The sequence below is a fragment of the Lolium perenne genome, chromosome 1 (assembly GCF_019359855.2).
Source record: "Lolium perenne isolate Kyuss_39 chromosome 1, Kyuss_2.0, whole genome shotgun sequence".
Classification (NCBI taxonomy): Eukaryota; Viridiplantae; Streptophyta; class Magnoliopsida; order Poales; family Poaceae; genus Lolium; species Lolium perenne.
Genome location: NC_067244.2, coordinates 181,415,763 through 181,438,643, shown reverse-complemented (window position 1 = coordinate 181,438,643; position 22,881 = coordinate 181,415,763). Strand labels below are relative to the sequence as shown.

At 45.3% G+C, this 22,881-nt stretch overlaps 2 protein-coding genes and 1 long non-coding RNA gene across 3 annotated transcripts; 1 reads left to right on the top strand and 2 right to left on the bottom strand.

Annotated features, from left to right (window-relative positions):
• Positions 1-4,011: 4,011 nt before the first annotated feature.
• LOC127314921 (GDSL esterase/lipase At1g54790) lies at positions 4,012-7,873 on the top strand. The gene is made up of 5 exons (XM_051345471.1): positions 4,012-4,499; positions 5,588-5,788; positions 6,392-6,558; positions 6,819-7,089; positions 7,488-7,873. Exons 1-5 carry the CDS (start codon positions 4,259-4,261, stop codon positions 7,754-7,756), a joined length of 1,149 nt encoding a protein of 382 aa, XP_051201431.1. The 5' UTR covers positions 4,012-4,258; the 3' UTR covers positions 7,757-7,873.
• Positions 7,874-8,080: 207 nt separating this feature from the next.
• On the bottom strand, positions 8,081-9,271 carry LOC127314930 (UPF0603 protein OsI_019212, chloroplastic). Its single transcript, XM_051345480.2, has 3 exons — positions 8,796-9,271; positions 8,517-8,709; positions 8,081-8,431 (listed from the first exon to the last, which is right to left on the bottom strand). Exons 1-3 carry the CDS (start codon positions 9,195-9,197, stop codon positions 8,184-8,186), a joined length of 843 nt encoding a protein of 280 aa, XP_051201440.1. The 5' UTR covers positions 9,198-9,271; the 3' UTR covers positions 8,081-8,183.
• A 3,075-nt stretch (positions 9,272-12,346) lies between these two features.
• On the bottom strand, positions 12,347-15,253 carry LOC127314938 (uncharacterized). The gene is made up of 2 exons (XR_007860049.1): positions 14,803-15,253; positions 12,347-12,546 (listed from the first exon to the last, which is right to left on the bottom strand). It is a non-coding gene; the product is annotated as an uncharacterized lncRNA (long non-coding RNA).
• Positions 15,254-22,881: the final 7,628 nt, after the last annotated feature.

Genomic DNA, 22,881 nt, shown 5'->3' with positions numbered 1-22,881 from the left:
TTCGGTAGGCATTCTCCCGGTTAGCTGATTTGTTCAAAGCGGCAAAAAAAAAAGCTGATTTGGTCAAAGCAGGAGTAAAAGCGGTTCCCATCTTCACGATAGATCGATTCCAGAGTTTTCTTTGCCCTCATCTTTCCCCTTCTCTCTCCCGTGCTCTCGATAGGTCCGACGCCCTCTTCTTCCTCTCTTGCAGTCATCTCTCTCCCGAGGGCGGCTGATGGCTTGGAAGATGAGCTCATGACTCTCTTCTCCTTCTCCAGGATGCTGGTGGCGCGGTGGAGGACGGGATATAAGTGGAGAGGAGATGCGCCTGCTGCGTCGGCCGTGTCTCACCGCCATGGTTCCTGCCTCGCTTCGGTCTCTTCGACGGTGTCGGGTCGCCGTTCGGAGTTCTCCACGCGGCGCCGCCGGAAAGCTCCCACTCATGGACGCCGCCGTCCCTGTTCCTGTGACCCTGCGGCTGCTGGCAATGGCAGGGACGTTCCCGTCCCTATGACTGCTGCAGCGCCGAATTATGCGCACGGTGCCACCGGACGGCCACATCGTGATGCCGACCGACGCCTTCATCCTCAGCTGCCGCCCCGACCGCCGCGCCCCACACGGCTGGTTGATAAGCTGAAGTGCCCTCCTCTGGTGTGTTGATGCTGGCTTAATGGCCTGCAAGGTCTGCGGCTGCACGTCGAGCTCGGCCATCGGCACACGCGGCAAGTCGCGGTGCAGACCCAGTCCTCCTCCGGCTATGGCGGTGCGGTGGTACTGGATGCCTAACGGAAGCGATGGGGCTTAGCGGAGGAGCTCGTGTTCTTCAAATACGAATCGGATGAGTCGCAGATGACATACCAGTGCCAGGCTCATACGGCATGCGAGTTTCTGCACCATGCTAAAGCTACGCATAAGCGTGGTGACCGGTAATGCAAGCAACAATGACAGTTCAGTCAGTAAATTACAGAAAGTAACATTGACAGAACGTCTGATCTTCCTCGTGGTCGACTCTATGCATGCCTCGCAACTCGCCCTCGCCTCTAGCAAGATCGATAGCTGGAAGCAGGTCATCATCATGATCTCCTCCTTGGTAAAGCCATATAGTCCGCTGGAAGAAAATTAGAGGAGGTTCACATATATGTCAATTTCCGACATGCATAGTCTCACCATCGGTGTACAGGCGAGTCAGGCCAATTCAAGGCGAGCAAAGTATACTGACTCTGTCTGTAATAAGATGTCGTAAAGTTGATTAAATTTAAATATATCTAGACACTCTTTAGTGTGTACATGCATCTAAACTTAGATAATTTTTTGATAATTTTTTATGGACGGACAGCTTAGCACAGATGGACGTAGAGATGCAGTTACACTGCCTGCGGGCTCGTCGTGGTCAGATCTTGACAGATGGCCCCGATAACATCAACGCATTCATTCTTGGTTTCATTAAGCGCGCGTCTGCTGCTGCCCTGCTCGCGCCATGTGCGGATGATGGTGGCGGGGCTAGACGATATTACGAGCATAAAAAGTGTATCACAAAGCAAAGAAGACAGTGACCAAAGGCAAATCGCCCTGTGCGCACCACACCTCCACTGCCACTTAACCGTTGCATCCTGCAACCTTGCCACCGCACCAGCCAGCAAATTCAGGACTCACCACGGTGATCAGGTGGTGTTTACAGTTAAACGGACTACGTGCAATTTCACACCGAACTCCTTATGGTATTTTCTTCTCTATTAGGGCATCTACAATGGTAGACGCTTATCTAGACGCTTATGGATGAAATAATAAAGGTTGGTAAAATAGAAATCACTTAAGCAACTTCTCATGCAACACAAGACGCCAATCATGGACGCCATATGCAAGTAAGAAAAATAAATAAGCGCTCGTCTCTCCAACGCTGGGCGCGCCATCTCCTTCTGGCCCAGCTGAAATCAACGGCCGGGGCAATGGTTTGTGGGCACTGTGTTGGAGTTCCACGACGGAGTGAATTCCTCACGCAGATTCATGGAGCTCGTAAAGGCAGCCAGAGTACCTCCTCGTCGTGGTGCGCAGCACGCCGGAGCCGGACGACGCTGGTGGTGGATGGGTGCATGCGGCGCCGCTGGTGTCGAGGGGCGTGTGGTGCTGGTGGAGGACTCCATCTTCCTACCGAGCGACCTTGCGTACGCTGCGCTCTTCGTCAGGGACGTAGATGAGACAATGTGCAGGTACAAGTGGAAAGGGGATTTGGCTTTGGCTAATTTCTTCGCGTCCTTGGTAGCGCCCGCCTCCCCAGAAATCTGGGCACGCCGAGAAAATCTCGCTTGACGCCCGGCGCAACCTCACGCGCCGACGCAAAGGAAATTCCAGACTCGATAGGGAATAGAGCAAAACGGCCAGGATTTCCATCCTAGCGCCCGCAGATAGCGCCCCCGTTGTACATGCCCTTAGAGTTGAGCCATGTTTTTTTTTTTGAAAAAATGTCCGATCTATTTACTAATCATCAAAAGTAGTATAAACAGCCCAAAGTAATGAAAATTACAACTATATCTTTGGACCACCTAGCGATAACTACAGACACTAGCACGACTGCACGAGCCAAAGACACACCACCATCCTCAACCCTCCATCACTGGTGTCAGACAAATCTTATCGTAGTAGATAGGCGAAAAGTTGTCGTGCTAAGGCTCCAAAGAACCATCACCAGAGCAGCAACCATGTAGTAGATCGGAAGAGACCGATCTGAAACCACACCATCCCGAAGAAGACACGGAAACACTCCCACCGACGAGGGTTATGGTCCACCACACCTCCAAGGCCCCAAGGCCACCGGAGGTGGAGCGGACCGACGACGCCATCGAAGAGGGGAACGGAAACCCTAGATGGGTTTTGTTTTTGGCGCCACCTCCCAATCTCCTGACTTACAAAGCCACGTTCTTTTACTCCCTCCGTTCCATAAAATATGCCTTACATTTGTGTAAATTTAAATGTATCTAGACACTATCCAGATGGTTCTGAATTTAGATAAATCAAAATACTTTCTCTCCGGCATGGTTGGATGGCTAGCCAGTCTTGGCGAGTGTGTCGTCTGATTGTATCAGTTGTGGGTTTGTGGGCTTGCCCTTGTAGCGTGGCGCGTGGGGGTATGGCCCCGTAGTGTCTTGTTGTATGGTTTTCGTCCGGTTTTCTCCTAAAAACTGTGCATTTTCTTCTTAATAAATGGATAAGGCAAAACTTTTGCCTCCGTTTCAAAAAAAAATACTTTCTCTGTTCTTAAAAAAATCTCTGAACTTTTTCAAAATTTATGTGTACATGTACGATAAGTTACATCTGGATACATGCATATTTTAACAAAATTAAGTCATTAGTGCATCTTTTATGAGATAGAGGAAATACATCGTGCGGCATTGTTGTGGCATTCTAACAGCATCCGAATTCAGAAATCTAGCAGAGAAAAACATAAGACTACTCACAATGGGAGTATCATAGGTAGTATCATGCATCACATGCATGCAAAAAGCTGATGTGGTAGTGCAATTAAAGATGAGAGAGATAATAGTAGTATCATAGGTAGATACTGTATCATAGCACGTAGTACTAAAAAATTTAATGTCAAACAAATCTTGTACATACATTTGCATTGAGATTCTACAAATCAATTAATATAAAAATATTATGATACTAGCATATGATACCATACATTGTGAACATAATAACATATAGTAGTATCATACACATGATACTTCTATATGATACTATGCATTGTGACTAGTCTAACGTGCAGTAGTCAGTAGTAGATCAAATAGGCCACGCTATCCAAGAAAAGATTCGGATAATTTTTAGCCCACTCCTTATCTTCGGTGTATACCTCCTCAAATCTCCACAATTACTACTTGCCCCCCATGAGGGCATATGATATGATGTAGACATATCCTGTCTCTGTCCCCTAGCAATCCTCAGAATATGCTATCAGTACAAGGGCTAAAGTGCAAACGCAAGCTTCCTAAGCAGGCACCACTGGAGCACACACCACTTAATCATTAATGCTCTTCCGGTCATCCCTAATCTCAAATCAAAGATCTGCGCCTCCCCAAAACCGCAAAGCTTCAAGCTTTGGCAACCGCCCGGTCCCGTCTTCTTCTTCTCGCCCATCCCCCGCCCTCGCATGGCTGGAGTAAGCACGAATCGCAAGAGTACAAGATAGTGCAACGGCCGGAGTGGCGTAGGGAGGTGGTCAAGGCCGCTGGCCGCAGCTCGGTCCATCCAACCTCCAGCCACCATTCCAGCCGCGGCGGCCATGCCTCCTACGCGTAGCGCCGTGGCGCTCCTCCTCGCCGCCGTCCTCTGCCTCGGCGGCGTCTGCCGTGCGTCGTCGGACTTCGACTACCCGGCCGCCTTCAACTTCGGCGACTCCAACTCCGACACGGGCGGCCGCATCGCCGCCGGATTCGAGCCCATGCTCCCGCCCTACGGCTCCACCTTCTTCGGAGGCCCCGCCGGCCGCTTCTCCGACGGCCGCCTCATCCTCGACTTCCTCAGTGAGCACCCCATCTCCTTCAGTTTCCATTGATTGATTTCCCGAAGTGGTTTTCGCCATCTGAATCGCGCCACGACCAAGAACTGCTTACCCTCTCTAATTGCTGAATTGCACGAAAGGAATCGTTGTCTTCGTTATTGCGGGATTATTGATACAGTACTAGTGATGTTGCAACACGAAGAACAATCGGTTTACGGATGCTGCTGCTCGCCGTCGATCTTTGGAGGTAGTGCGTGCGCCCACTTGGTCCCGGCGGTGGGTGGAGAAAAGTGCGAATTAGTTAGGCCGGAGAGGTCAAATGCCCCCGCCCCAGGGCGGTGGTTAGCAGTGGAGATTGACGCATCACTGCGACTGGTCCTTCGTTGCTGCAGCTGCATACACTGCTCCAACACTGCACTCGTGCAATCGTGCTGGATTCGAGGGTCCAGTTCGTGCGATTTGGTGCCCCTGAATTGGTGGAGAGATTCGGTCGGATCTCCGGGGAAAGCAACTGCTGCTTCTTGATGGAGTTCACCGTGATAGGGGAAAATTGGGTTACTGCTGTTCGTTCTTAATCTTGACCTGTAGGGAGCTTTAGTTTGTGAGATCGCAATTTGGCTGCCTACCTTCCTGGCTGAAGTGAGTGGAACCTATCATGTGCTTTCATTTAACTCCAGTGCTTTGCAGCTGACTTCGAGCAATTAAATCATTATGAGGCCATGTGATGATGATGGGAGTTTTTAATGAATAATAGTTTGGAGGAGTAGCTCACAGGCAAACAAATGGCTTGCACAGTTTTCTTTACGCACTTGCCATAATTAGGCTGTTGATCAGTATCACTAAATTATAAGCTTGAATTCCGTGGTTCCACAACACTAAGCGGAACGAATCCTTGGCACAAATCAAATTTATGCAAAGATATATCAATAAGCTGAGCCATTAATTTGGCTTGCTTATGTTAGGAGGGCTTTAGCGGGCTATTGCATTTTTATTTGGGTAGAAATGCTGGTCCCACTGAATGTTGATTTTATTGATAAGTTATTTATTCTCATTTTTGTCAAAGAACAAAGTATTGTGGTCTGTAATCTGATATTTGTTTCTTGAATGTAGTGGATGCGATGGATATGCCGTTCCTCAATTCATACTTGGATTCTGTTGGTGCACCTAACTTTCGGGCTGGTGTTAACTTTGCTCAAGCTGGTTGTTCGATTACTCCAGCAACTGCAACATCTGTCAGCCCGTTTTCCTTTGGTCTTCAGATTAAGCAATTCTTTGCATTCAAGGAAAAAGTCACTAGGCTGCTCTCTAAAGGTATGGCAGCTTAACAGATTGTCTTGTATCAACACCTTTGTATATTGCGGAATGCTAAACACAATAGAAATGTCTTCTGTGGTATGATAGAAGGATTTAATATTTAATTGAACCATTCAATGTAAAGTAGGATGTGACTTACCAGCTGTCGTAAAGACTGTGCAAAAACTCTAGTCTCAGGAAAGATCTCAGTTAAACAATTTGAACCATCAGAATGAGCAAGTAGACAAATGTTGACTGAATGTTGTGTTTGTGAAAGAGCAACTAAGTTTTTTATTATGTCATGAGAGTAAATTAGACTGGAACAAGAACTAACATTCATACCACATTTGGAATTCTTGTTCTGAGTGCAATTGTAAAATTTATCACTTGATGTTGTACTAGGTCTAGGAATATGCTGTTTGAATGGTCGGGCAAGCTTCGGTTGTGTGGATATAGTTTATAAGAATATATATCAACTGATGATGTGTTAATGATGAGCCCCTCAATACAATGGATAACCATCCAATGCTTTCGATTTTAACCAACCCAGACGATGAAACTCTTCATTTCAATAATTGAAATTTATTAGTGACGTTCCTGCTTTTCCATTATACTTTGCAGGAGATAGGTACAGGCATTTTATTCCTCAGTTGGATTACTTTTCGAAGGGACTCTATATGTTTGATATAGGTCAAAATGACCTTGCTGGTGCATTTTATTCAAAAACAGAGGACCAAGTCATTGCATCTATTCCGACTATTTTGTTGGAATTTGAATCTGGGCTCAAGGTTTGTAATTATACAGTGTTTCATGATTCTTGGATTTTTAGGGCATGGTCTCGTCAGTTTTCTTGTTTTGCTTCAGTGCATTTTTGTAATTACATTGTTAATATAGGTCATAAAAAAATGATCTAGCCAATATAGATCTCAGATTCTGTATAATGGATCTTGATATATTCTTCCACATATACTTTTTGAGTAAGTGCTCCACACACTAAGGGTTTATATCGTTAATTAAGACCTTTTTGTGGTCTGCGTTCTTATTTCAGACACTATACGAGCAAGGTGCCAGGAAATTCTGGATTCACAACACAGGACCTCTTGGCTGCTTACCTCAGAACATAGATCTTTGGGGCAAAGATCCAACACAACTGGATGAACATCATTGTGTGGCAAAGCACAATCGTGCTGCAAAGATTTTCAATTTACAGCTGCATGCACTTTGCACAAAGCTGAGAGGTCAATTTCCTGGAAGTGATATCACTTACGTCGATATCTACTCCGTCAAATACAGCCTGGTCGCCAATTACTCTAGATATGGTATGTACAATAGACTTTACCGCATTCTCTGGACATCGATAACCAGTGCATCAGAAAACATTTTGGATTTGTCTGTATATTGCATTACTACGAACATATGTTTCAAGAACACTAATCATGCTTCACATAGAAGACTTATCATGAAATATCACCATGATTCCTGAACAAGACCCCAGTGAAAGAGGGGAAATTAAGACGCTTTAGTTTTTTTCCCATTTCTCACCCTGCCTTGTTTAGTTCTTTTTTGTTGTTGTTGCGGGTAGCCTTATTTTGTTCTTTGACTTTGGTGTGGTGTGGATTCTTACATTTTGCTGGACTATAACAGTGTTCATGCTACCTCATCTTTGTAGAGTTAATTCAAGTATAGTTTTATCATTTCCACTTCAAAACTTTTACAGGGTTCGAGAGTCCCACCGAAGCTTGCTGCGGATATGGAGGGCCACCCCTGAACTACGATGGTAGAGTACCGTGTGGACAGACGAAATCCGTGAATGGTAATCTTGTAACTGCAAAAGGATGCAGTGACAGTACTGAGTATGTCAACTGGGATGGAATACACTATACGGAAGCTGCAAATTTCCATGTTACATCACAGATTCTTACTGGAAAATACTCGGATCCTCCGTTCTCTGAGAAGATGCCGTTCCTCTTGAAGCCGAGATTCTAATGTGTGGGTAACTTTAGTTCCACTGAATCAGTAAGGCAATGTACTGTCTTACTCCTCACAAATGATGTATTTATCACTTGTCAATAACCATATATAGCTTGTTTTCAATTGCCCAAATCCTGTCATGCCCTACTTGTGCAAAATTACCAAAGATTTCGTTGTAGCACGCAAGTTTTGAAGGAGAGATTCTGAGGCAAGAAATTAGCATCCATATTAGTAACCCAGTTGGGGTAGCGCAAGAAAAATTAGTTAACTCCTGTTTGGCTGAGAATTTTCTTCCGCATCATGCAGAAAACTGAAGTGTTTCCTGTAAATCTCGCGAGGTTCCGAACACTGCACACGAGCGTGCGCCTGTATTGATCACCTCTCTGTTCACTTCTAAAGTTCCAATGGGGGAATCGAAAAATTACTGTACAGTGCACGCCGCTCACTTCTTGGAGATGTATGCGTAGTACTGCGCCATGGGCACGACGAATGCGATGACGAGCAGGCCGCCGACGACGAGCGTGAACTGGCCGCGCTTCTCCTCCGTCTCCTGCTTGCTCTTGTAGTTGGACTCCCTCTTGCTCTCCTGGAACGCCGGCCCGCCGGGGTCCGGCAGCCCGTCGATCGCCGCCACCAGCCGCTGCGCCGTCGAGTAGATCGCCTCGTTGTACTTCTCGTCCGTCGCCAGCACTGCAAGCAACGGTAGTCAGTTTTGCGTTCCCCGACGGAATGGGAAGAGGAAGGTGAAGCTAGTAACGAAATAAGTACTACGTACCTGGCAGGTTCTCGGAGACGGCGGCGTCGAGGATGGCGTCGCCGACCGCCTTCACGAAGTCCGGGCCGCCGGTGATGGCGCCCTCCTTCTGGCTGGTGACGAGCACGACGATGCCCTTGTTGCTGCCGTCCTCCACCGTCGGGTACCACTTCTCCAGCACTTGGTCCGCGTACTCGAACGCGTCAGCTTTGCTCTGCACGCACACATACCAAATGCAAGAGCGTGATGAGCGAGCTAGCTCACGGCCGGCGACGAGCTGACGATCGGAGCAGCACGTACCGTGAGCTTGCGGACGGTGACGAAGTTGATCCGGATGTTCTTGCGGGCCTCGAGGTCGCGGGCGAGCCGCTTCACGTCGGACTTGGTCACGCGGCTCAGCACGCCGGCGTCGTCCACCACGTACGTGTCCGCCGGCGGCCCGTCGTTCAGCACGTCGTACTCCGAAGCCACCGCGGGCGCGGGCGCCGGCGATAGGGTGAGGGCCAGGGACAGCGCCGCCGCGGCAAGGCCGTGGTGCAAGAACGACGCCCAGCTCCCGACGCCACCGCTCGCGCCGTCTCCACGCCAAGCCACGCCCACCTGCGTCTGCTTCTTAAGCGAGCAGGATACGGCGGGGGGAGCTGGCTTCTTGGAGCCGCGGAGAGGGGTGAGCAATGCGGAGGGGGAAAGGAGGGTCTCCATTGCCGCGGGGCGGGAGGAGACGGGAGTTTGTGAGGGTCAGAGATCACCGGAGTTCCTCGGCCGCTTCCATTTTGTTTTGGATTTCTTTTGTGTGAATGGTGTCAGTTGAGCTGGATCGTGATTGGGTGGATGGGATTCCGAAGACGGATAAGGCGCTGTGCCATGGTGGACAGTCATGTATGTTTGTCAGGACCACCAAGGAGTGCCCACGTGTCACTCTGCAATGAACCTTGCAGTTTGCGTGTTCAGAGACTGACAGGAAATGCAAGAAATTGCCACAGTCAGAGTACATCGTTGAGCTGTTTGGATGGCTGTATATGGGAGTAAGTTCACTAGTAACTAAGTATCCAACTCACCAAATTTGCTTATGTGGCGTTAATGAGGAAAGAGGAGGATAGAGTACAAAGGCTGTTCATAGTGCATAGCATCATATAGTAGTATCATGCATATGATATTTGTCTATGATACTATCACTATAGTGGGTGGTATTATAGAGTACTATCATAATCTTCTAAATTTATTATTTTTTAATTTTCAATACAAATATGTGTACAAGATCTATTTAGCATTAGTTTTTCTCGCAACGTTTGCTATGATACAATATCTACCTATGATACTCTAATCTTATCTCTCCTCATTAATTAGATTCCACATAAGCATTTTTGTGGATATCTAAAATACTAGCACTATAGCCAACCTAACATAGCTAGTTCCTGTAACATTACACTTCCTAAAATACAATGAATCTACAAGCTAATTAATGAAGACAGATTGTGTGACGCTGCCCGGCCGGCCAGGATAGTGCGCGCAACGGCATCACCCATTCGGTTCGCTGGCTATTTGGCCCATTCACCAGAAATAAACAATTTGGAATGAATTTTAAAAATCGCGCGAAATTTTGATAGAAATTTTATTAATTCGAACTAATTTACATAGCTTAAAAATAAAATCTAAACCATAGTTTGCAGCGTCGTCTTCTTTGTCGTCGGAGACAAGGTCGACGAAGGGCGGGGGCGCCCACAGCTGCGCGGTGTGGCTAGCGGCGCGTATTTTGGAGGAGGTGGGACCTTCTGGCCGTCCAACACCGCCTGTGGTGGCGCGTGCGGTGGCAATGGTGGTGGTGGTGGTGGCAGGGAAGCAACGTGATCCGCCACCATTGCCGTCAGTTGGATGACGTCCTCTTGCCCGAGCCAGGACTACTTCGAGTCCTCGTCAGCCTTTGATGCGGCCAGGGCGGCGGTTGTGGCCGTCTCCTCGTCGTAGTCATCGGGGACGAGCACCTCCAGCTTCACAGTGGCTGGAGGCGCCATGTCCTCCATCTTCTCGTCTTCCTCATCCTCGTCCTCGACCTCGTGCTCGTTGTCGGGTGCGGCCTCGTAGGGTTGGAAATCCTGCGTACCGCGGATCGTCTGGCGCGCCTTGTGCTCCCAGGCAAGGAAGGCGCACCAAAAGTACTCGCGCAGGTAGGCGTCCTCCTACTGCAGTGCTAGCGGCAGTCACCTATTTCGGCGACGCATCTGCTAGACTAGCGCACACCGGTCAGCCCTCTGCCGCTGGGTTGCTTCCAAGCGGGCCATCGTCTGCGCCAACACATCGATTTCCTAAATTTGGTGGGCCGATGGATCAAAGCCAACGGGTCAGTTTGTTTGGGTCACCACGCTGCAGCATGCGCGGCCGGTCCGTGTCAGCGCGGACCGTTTCAGATACACGAAGACCATATGGGTCGGCCCGCTAAAGATGCCCTACGTTTTGGTTGGTTTGTGGTGGCGCGTGAACCGGACAAACACCCATGTCCGTGGATGGTAGCCCACCCAACTACGCCTATGAATTGATCTTTTTCTTGTTATGGTGGCAAGCTTCCTACTAAATATTTGAAAAATAGAAAAAAAAATATTAAAAAAAAAACTAACTTGAGGTTGGATGGTTAGGAGGGTGGTTGTACCTTCGGCCCACCAGAGTTCAAACCCCAGGTTTGCATATGTGTACCTCATAAAGGCGGAATATTCAGTGGGAGGCGATGTTCTTGTCGATAGCGAGGCATATGTGGTGACTTCATCAATTTCAAGATCTAATCAGCCGGCTCAGTCTTCTGAAGGTGCTCATAGGAGTAGGGTGTGCGTGTGTGCGTGCATAGGTGTCGTGGGTACACTTCATAGGTATGCCATCGACATGGTCTGAATCCGGCAAGTCTGGGTGACCCACAGATGGTGGTGGTGGCATATGGTCCACTGGACGGTCCAGTTGTTGTTGATTAAAGATGGAGTATGTCTTGCCGGGGAACAAGAAGGTGGTTCCAGCCTGGCCCGCGGTAGAAGCCGGATCCATGAAGATCCATGAAGGAAGTCGGATCTAGTACGACAAGTTAGGATAGGTGGATCCTTAACGTGCACGGCAATGTAATATTTCGTAGTTAGGCAACTTGTATCTGGGTAAGACTCTCCTTAGAAACCCTAGGATCCGGGCGCCTATATAAACCGAATCCCAGGTGCCCTAGAGGCACAACCATAACTCATTGTCATACACGCAACCAGATAATTCCAGACAAGGAGCAGTAGCACTACAAGAAATATGTTGACCTACGACCCTCCATTTTCGTCAATAGATCGTCATCGATTTTCATATATGACAATTCTATGACGAAAAACAGATCGTAAAAAACCGAGCTTCAGAAATCAACTACAACGACGATTTACTTAAAAACGGCATAGTTGTCTATGACGATATTTGATTGTCACTGGCAATTTGGCCAAGCCTCATCACATCCTACGTGTATAATCTGACATGGCAAAATTGCGACGAATAGACATCGTCGTTAATCAAAATCAGCCCAGTCCGTTTTGGTGGTCTACATGGGCTGGGCCAAGATCTCAGCCAATTTAGGTTTTTTTTTCCTATCAAATCTGACAGGCCAAGCCCAACAATTCTGCCAGTTTATTTCTGGGCTACAGCCTTTTCTTATCCAATTATTTTTCATTTTCGACCATTTTGTTATTCTTTTCTGAATCGTACACAGTTACGGTCCAATATTGGTCCAGCATTGTTTTGGGCGTGACCTTCTAATAGGCCAAATAGCATTTGTTTGATTTTCAACATATCAGTAGTGAATCTTGAGTATTCAAGTCAGCAGAGCATAAATTTTCACAAAGGAAGACCAAAATAAGAATATATATATATTACAATGGTATAGTTCACATCACCCAGGAATACAGTTTAAAAAGATGTTAGAATCATGCGATATTTCAGATAACAGAGGAGGATATGATTAGCTACAAAGATGACTATACTCTTAACAAGTTAAGAAACAATTCACTGCGTATAAAGCCTTCATTCTTCCAGCTTCAACCTGGAGCTGTTGCAAAAGAGAGGAAATGATGGTTATTGTGGCAATAACATACAACATCTAGAAACAAAATAAAACAGTAGCAACCGAGAGTATACATATTAGCAAGTACTCCCAAAAGTGAATACCAGCAGCGTCTAAGAAGACCCAACAACTTGCTCACAATACAGTCTGTTTTTTTACCACAAATACAGCTACAATTAAGGCACAGATCTTATTATGGCCACATCTTAGTAAGCTACCGGAAATTCAATTCGGCTCCCGGGTGCATATGCTCCCTCTATCAAAAAATTATATTTCGAAATGTCGAAAAATTTTGACAAAAAATTCTACTTGTACATCTCCACAATATACGTACGTTCGTCAAGTTTCGCGAGGAACCAATATGTTTTGTGGTCTGTGTAAAAAAGAGAAAATTTATCTCCTGAAAAGCCTTATTTTCAGCATTGAATTTTGTCTTTTTTACACACGTCACACGACAAGTCGGATTTTTATGAAACAACTTTGTGAGCGTGTAGCACGTGAAGATGTACGTTCGAATTTTTCGTTTCAATTTTTTGAAATTACAAAATGTATGTAACATGCATTTCAAAATAAAGGGAGCATATGCTCCCATGTGCCAAAACACCATTCCCGCTTTCCACCAAATTCAAAGATTCGGTTGCAGCACAAGAATATAATAACATACTTTGGAATTGGGAGCCAGAAATGGCCACAGATTATACTGGTCAAAGATAAGAAAACATAAATGTACTACAAAGTTCCTAGTGTGAAATAGCTCAGATTAGATTACCATGATGTGTAATGGTCAGTGAGATAGCTCATGTTTATTCAATTATAACAATGAACCAAATAATATAGCTCAAATATTTAATTCGGTTATAACTCATACACTCACTACTCAGTTACAAATCTATGAGTTCCATTATTCAGTTTAACTAATGTTTTAGAGTTATAAGGCCACCTAGATCCAGTTACCACATTCAGGAACAGGCATAGGATACAGGATAATTAAGAAATAGAAACATATGTAGCATTATTAGTACCATAGACTGATTGTGAGGGTATATAATAAAAAAATTGCAAGTTAATAGAAGAACAAACTCTTCACTCAGTATAGTAATTGGCCAAACAATTTAGAGACAACAAAAGCTTTGATCGTGCTATACATTTGGGTGCCAAACTGACATAAAAATCAACCAAAAAATGTAACAATGTAGTAGCTGCGATTTTTATTAACTTATTTTGGGCATCATAAACATATGATTTGCTACACAAGACCATACAGATCTAGACTCAATGAACTCGTTAGTTTTCAGGACACAAGGTCAGTGAATCGGAAGGAAATGGCAAGCAACACAACTACTACAAAATTGTCAGGCAAGTGGAAAACATGTGACTATTCACAGCAACCTGATACCTTCGGTAACAACAGAAAAGAGACAGCCTAGTGTTTTATGCATATTGCTTATCCTGATTTTAAAAAGGTGAATTGGCACCAGTAGATTTAGTAATGTACCATGTTAAATCGGTACAGTGGAGAATGACATGCCCTTCCAAAACAACAATTGAACGGATTTGCTTTAACACTACCAAAGATGCGTGTCAAGATGTCCAGAAAATTAAGACCAGAAACATATCCAACGGGAATGTTGGTTCTAGTGCAGAACAACCTGAAGAAAAACGCTTGCCATTATCTTCTAGTAGACTAGAAGATCAACAACATATGATTCGAAAGTAGAAACATAGAAATGGGGAGCAACATCTTGCAAACACAGGGGATTTGTTCCCTTAAACTACAATATGAGCAGCAATACATCTTCCAGATCCTAGTCCATTACATGAGGTTGTAATTCTTCGTATATTACAATCCAAGTAACTGAACTCATAACCTTAAATAGGATCATTAATTACTGCAGTACCACTAAGATTGGCTTGCATAAAATCAGTTCTATAAACATTAAAGCCTCACTTTGCATGAAAATACGGTGAAAAATATTCAGAGATCCAGTACCAGTTGAACACATATACAACATCACTGCAGTACCACTAAGATTGGCTTGCCATCATCTAGTACTCAAGAACAAAGCCTTTGCGCGCATATGTAGAACGAATTACTTCTACAAATCTTTAGTCAAGCATATATCTTCACATGAAACAAAGAAAAATCATAAACGCATGCAGCAGACAAAAATTCAGCCGTAGTTGCAGCCTAAAAAATAATTAGCAGCAGATCGATCTAGAGAGATTCAAGTATGTCCTCACCACGTACAGGAGCACCGTTCACCTCACAGCCGCCAGTTCCGTCCACCTCGTGTCAGGGTGCGCCTGCAGAGAGAAAGAGAGATACTGAGAGAGTTCTGTGGGAGGGTTAGGGAAATAGATAGAGGCGGCCAGATCCGTCGACCCGAGGCCACATCCAGCGGCCGCGTCCATCTTGGCAGTGAGCCCGACGATGCTGCCGCCCACGACGACCACGTCATGGTGCGAGAAGGAGGCGGGAACGGAGGGCGGAGGAGGGGATCGAAGGCCGTGAACCGGTGGCGCCGCAGCCGCCGCTGGTGGTTCCATAGCCGCCGCGGGTCACGAGCGCGCGTGGGACATCTGCCTCGGGGCGGCCGGCGGGAAGGATCTTGCTAGGGGCGGCGCGAGGGAGGAGGTTGGTTTCTTGGGTGGGGCGGTGGAGCCCAGAGCTTCTAGAGTGGCAGGGTCTAGAATGGACACAGATCAGGTGACATGCACCTTTTGCACGTCACCGTGTGACATGCGGCCTAAATCCAAATTTAACATTGCGAAAAAATTTGAAAAAAATCATGCATATTCACAGCACATATTAAGATAATCCCTAAAAATTTCAGATCAAAATTTGAAACGTACATCGAGAAACAAAAAAGAGAAACTCAGATATGAATAGTGTACAGAGAAATTCAGATTTGAATTTGGGAACTATTCATGATAGATTTCTCTTTTTTATTTCTTGAGGTATGTTTCGAATTTTGATCTGAAATTTTTAGGGGTTATCTTAATATGTGCTGTGAACATGCATGATTTTTTTCAAATTTTTTCGCAATATTTAAATTTGGATTTAGGCCGCATGTCACACGGTGACATGCAAAAGCTGATCTCTATCCGTCTGAATTCCATCGTATACAACTGCCGATGCTCCCAGGAATAGGTCTTGATCATCTCTGCATATCGCTCCAACAGCCCCTTTCCCTAGACAAAATATTACCCATGAGTTTGTAAATGGAAAAATATCATACCCATCGGGTAAGGTGGGTACGAGTATGGGATCGTAGAACCCATACCCATGTATCCATCTATATTTGACAAGTAGGCCGTTGTAATATTCTACGGGTCTGCTAAATAACAGCTAGCTGATTTTCAATTCATCCACGCACGTTTTTCTGGCCGCTTGATTTGGTTTGAGATTTGTGTGCGAGGAAGTATTCGTGTCCCATTTGTAATTCGTGCACGCGCATTTTTACGTTCGGCTGGCAGGTTTCTGGGTTGTGATGTCTGTTGGGTCTGAGCCGTTTAGTGATTGGGTCGCCCTTTTGTGTTGTCTTTTTTGAATTTTTTTGGGCTTATCCGCGTCGCGTGTTATTTTTGGGTGGTGGGTAGCAAGGAATCAGGGACTGTGTCTGTCATTCTCAAGTCTCAGATACAGAGAGGACGTGGGCGGTGGAAGAGAGGAGCAGCGCCTCCCCATCGCGCCCCATCTCGCGCCCGTCGCCGCGAAGGCTGGCCCGATGGCGAGATCGAGAGATGGAGGAGGTCGGAGGGTTCGCCGGCGACGGTATGTTCCTGTGCAGCTCCGATTTTGTTTACAATTGTTTTGAAAATATTAGTTTTCTTCTTTCAAGTCAGAGCTTTTGAACTTTTATTTTTTGTTTAGTTTGCTGTGTTACCTGTAAAGGCACGTGCTCATCACTATATCCATTGAACATTCCAGCTTTGGTATTCTGGAAGTCATCATTCTGAACCTGCAAAATAATATAATTCCTTTTCAGTACAATAAAATATATTTGTTAGTCAAAAAGGCATGATTATTCATTATATTAAAACTTCATGTTTATTGATTTGTCCGTATCGACCTATTTTTCTTCTGATCTCTCTTTTGTTATTATGTAAATATGTCTCTTTTGTTATTCTGTAAATCTCTACTGTTTTGTGTTTACACTTTAAAACTCAAGGTTTGGTACTTTCGTCATTGTTTCAGATGCTAATTATTTGGTATTTTTTCCAGAAGATCCTACGGGTATCCTAAAGAAGAGGGTGCGATGTACCTGATATTTTCTTATTTATTTGTAATAACAGCATGCTCTACTATTCCTACCTAGATATCATGCAAGTGATTTAATCCTTTTTGTACGTTTGTCCATGTATGTGTTGTGGCATTATGCAATCCAAAAAGACATCCTATTGGAGATAATGTAACTTCAGTACTGTGATTAGAGTTTAGTCGTTTGTATTTTGCAAAGATTTTGTAATTTCCTGTAGTATGCCATGCAGGCATGCAAACAAGTGGTAGAGTTTTTTCTTTCTTTCTATGATAACATATCTTGGAAACAGAGTAGTACTGTCTGCTGGTTTCTGCAAAATATCAGTTCGTCAGTAAAGCATGAGTATTTGCAGGATGAGCGATTCTCTGTGCTCTAAGCCTGTTTGCCAACTCTTAATTGTGTATTCTGTGATGCGTAGACCTACATGTTCAAGTACGACTCCGTGCATGGCCACTGGAAGCACAACGACATCAAGCTCAAGAACGACAAGACTCTCCTCTTTGGCGACAAGACTCTCCTCTATGGCGACATTCGGGCACATGATTGATCGAGAAAGACAGAGGTAGTGAAAAGGAGTGTATGAGGTCCAAAGGTTCGGTTTCGTCGTTCCCTTCATTGTAGATCCCTTTTTGTGGATCCATTTTCTTGTATGTGACCTCTATCTTTCTCTCTCTTTCTTTTCTGATTTTTGGTCTCGTTTTCCGTGTGGTTGGCGTCACCGCCAGTTCCAGGTGGCTTTGCGTGAGGAGGAAGAGAGAGATGCTGATGTAGAGAGGCACCTGATAAAACATGCCAAGAAATAGAATACCCACTTTTTCTGTTTATGTGTAAGGCTTAGAAAAGGCTGATGTAACAATAATGATCTATCTTGCGAAAGCCAGGCTCAGTTGATCAGTAGCTTGGTCTAATAATTATGTCCCTAGCCTATGTGTTGTTATGTCATCTTTTCTGTTGAACAACTGATTTCTAGCATTTCCTAGGCTTTTCTGCTGTCAACACAATCTTTATTCAAGATGTTAGAAGCAAAATATCAAAACAATGTTCTTCATGCATCAGTAACTGGTAAAGCTTTTTTCTTTTGTCAAGCTGATCTATGTGTTCTAATGGTGATGTGTTCCTTCAGACAGTTTTTGTGGGGCAACCAAGTACAATCAGATACTAGAACTCATGGGCGAGATTGGTTTTTGGGAAGTGAACTGACCTGGACAGATGTTGGTTGCAAGGGCCTGGTAAGATCAGAATCCAAGCATGAGTTTCTATTTCTTTGTTCTTCTTCCTCTTCCTCCATGCCTCTTCTTCTCAATCTGGATCTAGTTTTCTTTTGGTCTTTCTCCTCTGCTTCTCCAATGAACGTGATCTCTTTTCTCAGTCTTTCTTGGAGAGGAAGAAGGTGTGAATCTGGGTACAGTGGAGGTTTGGAGGAGGGGGTTGTTGGGAGCTTTCTGTAGTTGGGCTGCACACACGAAACAGAGCCCACCAGAGAACGAGGCTTCGGCCCAAATGTGAAGCTCATGTTAGGCCACACGTGGGTAGCTTGAGGACTGAAACAAAAAACGAGTGCAAACGAATTGGAAAACAACTGTTTTTGTGGAGTCGCTTTTGAAAGGGACAGAAATGGGACAAATGACGTGGCCACACGCTATTGGCCAAAAAAACGAGTGTAAATGAATTGAAAAACAGCTGACTGTAAATTAGACAGTCCCTAGATGTAAACCGAGATATGTCCAACACGTGCCTAAATATGGCAAACCATCTATATTTGTAGGTGTTGCAATACTTTGGTCAATTTGGAAAACGTGTAATAATGGACAATACATTTTTGCACCTGGGAGTAGATGCTCCCGTTTTTAAAATGAGTTTTAACTGTATTTTAAAATGTAAAAAAATTGTCAAAAAATGTCGCACGTACATCTCAATGTTCTATATGTTCACAAAGTTGTTTCACAAAAAAAAACTATATAGTTTATGTCATGTGTAAAAAAGTCAAATTTTGGTGCTAAAAATAAATTTTATTGAGATGCTTCTTTATCTTTTTTACACAGGACATAAAAAAGCCGGGTTTTCACGAAAATTAGTGTGCACACCTAAAATGTGGACATGTACGCTCGAAATTTTTATTCAATTTTTTAAAAAACATTTTAAAATGTTTTTTGAGTGACAGGACATATGCATTAGGGATCAAGAGCGTATTTCCGTGTAATAATGCTTGTTTTAGATTAATTAGACATGATGATCAGTTTTTTCTACCTAAGGCTCCCGTGATCGGCGATTGCGGGGGCGATTAGGGTTTTTTCTTCCTTCGCTGCCCAGGATCGTTCCTGGCGCGGAGTCTCTGTGTGTTGATCGATCGTTCCTGCCGTTCGTCTCCGGGAGTTTGGCTGTAAGGGGCGCGTCAGAGGGGTTCTGGTGAAAACCAATCTGGGAGCCAGGATGGCTTCGCCGGCGAATAGCTCCACAAATTCTGTGGGCGGATGGGGTAAAAAGAAAGATGAAGCTCTTGATGATATGCTGCATCGTCTTGGGATAGAAGAGGATGAGTATGATGATCTAGTTTTTGAAGAAGAAGAAGAAGCTCCGAAGGAGGGGCTGAAGTGGATGGCGTTGGCAAAGGTTCACACCCCAAATTCGTTCAGTCCACAGACTTTTGAACAGCACATGCGGGCGGCTTGGAGCCCTGCACAAACGGTAATTTTCCATCATCTGGAGAACAACCTTTTTACTGTTCAGTGTCAGTGTTTAGGAGATTGGCTAAAAGTTTCAGAAGGCGGTCCATGGTTATTTAGGCAGAGTGTGGTGTCTATTGAAAAGTATGATGGGTTAACACTACCGGAGACAGTAGACCTGAATTTTTTCTCCACATGGATCCAAATTCATAAAATACCTATTGGATACAGGAATGTCTCTTTGATTACTAATCTGACAGAAAAGAAGGTTGGGAAAGTTGAACAGGTTCAGCTGGATGTTCTTGGAGCAGGAAATTTTGTGAGAACTAAAGTCCGATTGGATGTGAGACTTCCCCTGGGCCGCTTTGTATCAATGTCGCGTGGAGGAGAGCGCGAAGTCTATCCGATTAAATATGAAAAGATGCCGAGGTTTTGTGGTGCTTGCGGTCGTATTGGTCACTTTCATCTTGAATGTGGCATGGGTGAACACGATGAGAATAATTTAAGGTGGGGAGATTTCCTTAAGGCAGATTGGGATACCTGGCATGGTCGCGGGTTCTCTACTGGTAGAGGTGGTGGACGTTCTGGCCGAGGCAATTGGGAAGCAGGAGGTGGCCGTGGACGGAATCCAGGAAGAGAAGGGAATGGCCGGCGTGAGGGCCCTACTGCTTGGAGGCATAATGCCCTGGCCTATGTTGATGGAAAGGCCCAGGTTAATGGTGGTGAAGATACAGATGACAAAGAGACTAATCTTGCTGAGAAAGAGGAACTGAAAGATACTGGAACAAGCCCTGTCAAAGGCCAACTCATGGATGTTGATAAACCTACAAATGGAGAACCTGGGGCTAAGCGGACCCTCGATCTAACTATGGGTGAGGTTGAAAGGATACGGATGTCGCCTAGAGGGGGGGTGAATAGGCGATTTAAAACTTTTACGAGATGGGCTTAACAAATGCGGAATAAAACTAGCGTTTACTTTGTCAAGCCCAAAGCCTATATACTATGGTTCACCTATGTGCACCAACAACTTATGCTAAGCAATACAAGCAAGTATGTGATAGCAAGATATATATAACTTCAAGCACGATGGCTATCACAAGGTAAAGTGCATAAGTAAAGAGCTCGGGTATAGAGATAACCGAGGCACGCGGGAGACGATGATTTATCCCGGAGTTCACACTCTTGCGAGTGCTAATCTCCGGTGGAGAGGTGCGGTTGCTTAGTGCTCCCGAACGCCACAAGAGGCTCACCTTGAGGTGTGGTTGCTCGATGCACACCAACGCCACAAAGGCCTCACCCCAAGATGCGGTACTCACACCACACACCGAACGCCACGAAGGCGCCTCACCTAAATCTCCGGTGACCCTCGCCACAAAGGCCTAGGTCACGGTTCCACTAAGGGATTTCCTTCGAGGCGGAAACCGGGCCTTACACAAAGATTGGGGCACACATCCACAACTTAATTGGAGGCTCCCAACAAATCGCCACAAAGGCCTAGAATCCGTCTAGGGTTCCAAGAACCCAAGAGTAACAACTTCCTTGTTTTCACCACCACGAATCACCGTGGAGAACTCAAACCGATGCACCAAATGCAATGGCAAGAACACCACAAAGATGCTCAAGTCCTTCTCTCTCAAATTCCAACAAAGCTACAAAAGCTATTGGGGGAATAAGAGAGGAAGAACAAAGAGGAGAACACAAAATTCTCCAAGATCTAGATCCCAAAGATTCACTCACAAAGAGGTGATTTGGTTTGGTCAAAGTGTGGATCTAGATCCCCTCAAACTTTCTCTCAAGTAGATGCAAGAAACATTGGTTGGGGAGAAAGATCTCAAGCTCAAGTATGAACAACAATGGTGGAGCAAAGCTTGAGAAGAGAGGAGGAAGAAGCAACCCAAAAAGGTGAGAGAAAGGGGCTTAAATAGCAGGCCCTATTTTTCTGCCCGTTGGAGGCGCTGTGGGCTGGGAGGGGGAGGCCGGAGGTACCGGCCAGGAAGGGCCGGTACTACCGGCCATGGTAGAGCAGCGCGGCGAGGCTTGGGGCGCGCGGGCCGGGAGGGGAGGCCGGAGCCTCCGGCCGGGGTACCGGCCAAGGTACCGGCCGAACCTCCCCAACGCCCTGGAACAAAACTGTGGCATATGGCCATTTTCCGGTACCACGGGCGGTACCTCGGGCGGTACTACCGCTCGTGCACGGGCGGTACTACCGCTCGTGCTCGGGCGGTACTACCGCTCAGCCCAAACTCCTCCTTTTTGGCAAACTTAGAAAAAGCATAACTTGAGTATCCGGACTCCGATTTTGATGATCTTGGACTCGTTTCGAAGCTAGTAACAAGCTCTACAAGATCATGCAGGGAACCATCATAGTCCAGCAAAGGAGTATAGAAACAAATGATGAAAGGTTTGACCTATCTAAGAAAGACATACCGGTAAAACCTCCAACCTCGAAAATGCAACAAGTTGCCCAAGCAAAAAACCATTCTTGATGAACTAGAGCTTGTCATGAGAATACGCACAAGCTCTAAAACATCACATGGATAAGATCCAAATAACAACCAAGAAAGATGATGCAAGGATGCAAAGGTTTGAGCTCTCTCCGAATGATACGATCGAGTTACTCACTCGAGAGCCCTCTTGATAGTACGGCAACTAAACTAAGAACCGGTCTCCAACTACACCATGAGACCGGTGAGAAAGAAACCCTATCAAGAGCAAACCTTAACCTTGCGCATTCCACTTGAGCTTGATGATGATGGTCTTGACCGCAACAAGATGGAACGCCTTTCTTAATTGTGCTTGCTTGACGAAGTCTTGTAGATTGCTCCCCCATAATCCACCATGGGAGAGCTTCTTCTTCGGCGCATCTTCTCAAATCCATGAACACCATATGGATGGCAAGCTTCAAGCATATGATCTCTTCGAGTTGGCTCATCTTGAACTTGCACATCATTTCTTCATTCTTCATCATGTTGATGTCTTGAGATAACTTGAGGACTCACTTCATCTTCATCTTCAAGACATACTTGACACTTGATATCCTTCATCAATTTCTTCTTATTACAACCTTGAAGCCAACATATGGTTCAAGCATTGCCTATGGACAACTCCTACAAATATAACTCAATGCAAACATTAGTCCATAGGGATTGTCATTAATTACCAAAACCACACATGGGGGCTCCATGCACTTTCAATCTCCCCCATTTTGGTAATTGATGACAATCTCTTTGAGAGGGTTTATATATGGAATTTAAGTAACAAACAAGTTGAATATATAGAGCAAACTCCCCCATAATATATGCATGTGTGAATGATCTTGACTTTCATTGCATATATTGGCATTCAAAGCCTAGTGGAGTTTCCTCTAAGTATTCAACTATGCAAAGCAACAAGAT

What these genes read in the sequence shown, in the direction of transcription:
- LOC127314921 (XM_051345471.1), top strand. Translation starts at nt 4,259, where the DNA reads ATGCCTCCTACGCGTAGCGCCGTGGCGCTCCTCCTCGCCGCCGTCCTC. An exon ending in CCTCATCCTCGACTTCCTCA is followed by an intron (nt 4,500 to 5,587) that starts GTGAGCACCCCA and finishes TCTTGAATGTAG; the next exon opens with TGGATGCGATGGATATGCCG. An exon ending in CACTAGGCTGCTCTCTAAAG is followed by an intron (nt 5,789 to 6,391) that starts GTATGGCAGCTT and finishes TATACTTTGCAG; the next exon opens with GAGATAGGTACAGGCATTTT.
- LOC127314930 (XM_051345480.2), bottom strand. Translation starts at nt 9,197, where the DNA reads ATGGAGACCCTCCTTTCCCCCTCCGCATTGCTCACCCCTCTCCGCGGC. An exon ending in TCACCGTCCGCAAGCTCACG is followed by an intron (nt 8,710 to 8,795) that starts GTACGTGCTGCT and finishes GTGTGCGTGCAG; the next exon opens with AGCAAAGCTGACGCGTTCGA. An exon ending in CGTCTCCGAGAACCTGCCAG is followed by an intron (nt 8,432 to 8,516) that starts GTACGTAGTACT and finishes CGTTGCTTGCAG; the next exon opens with TGCTGGCGACGGACGAGAAG.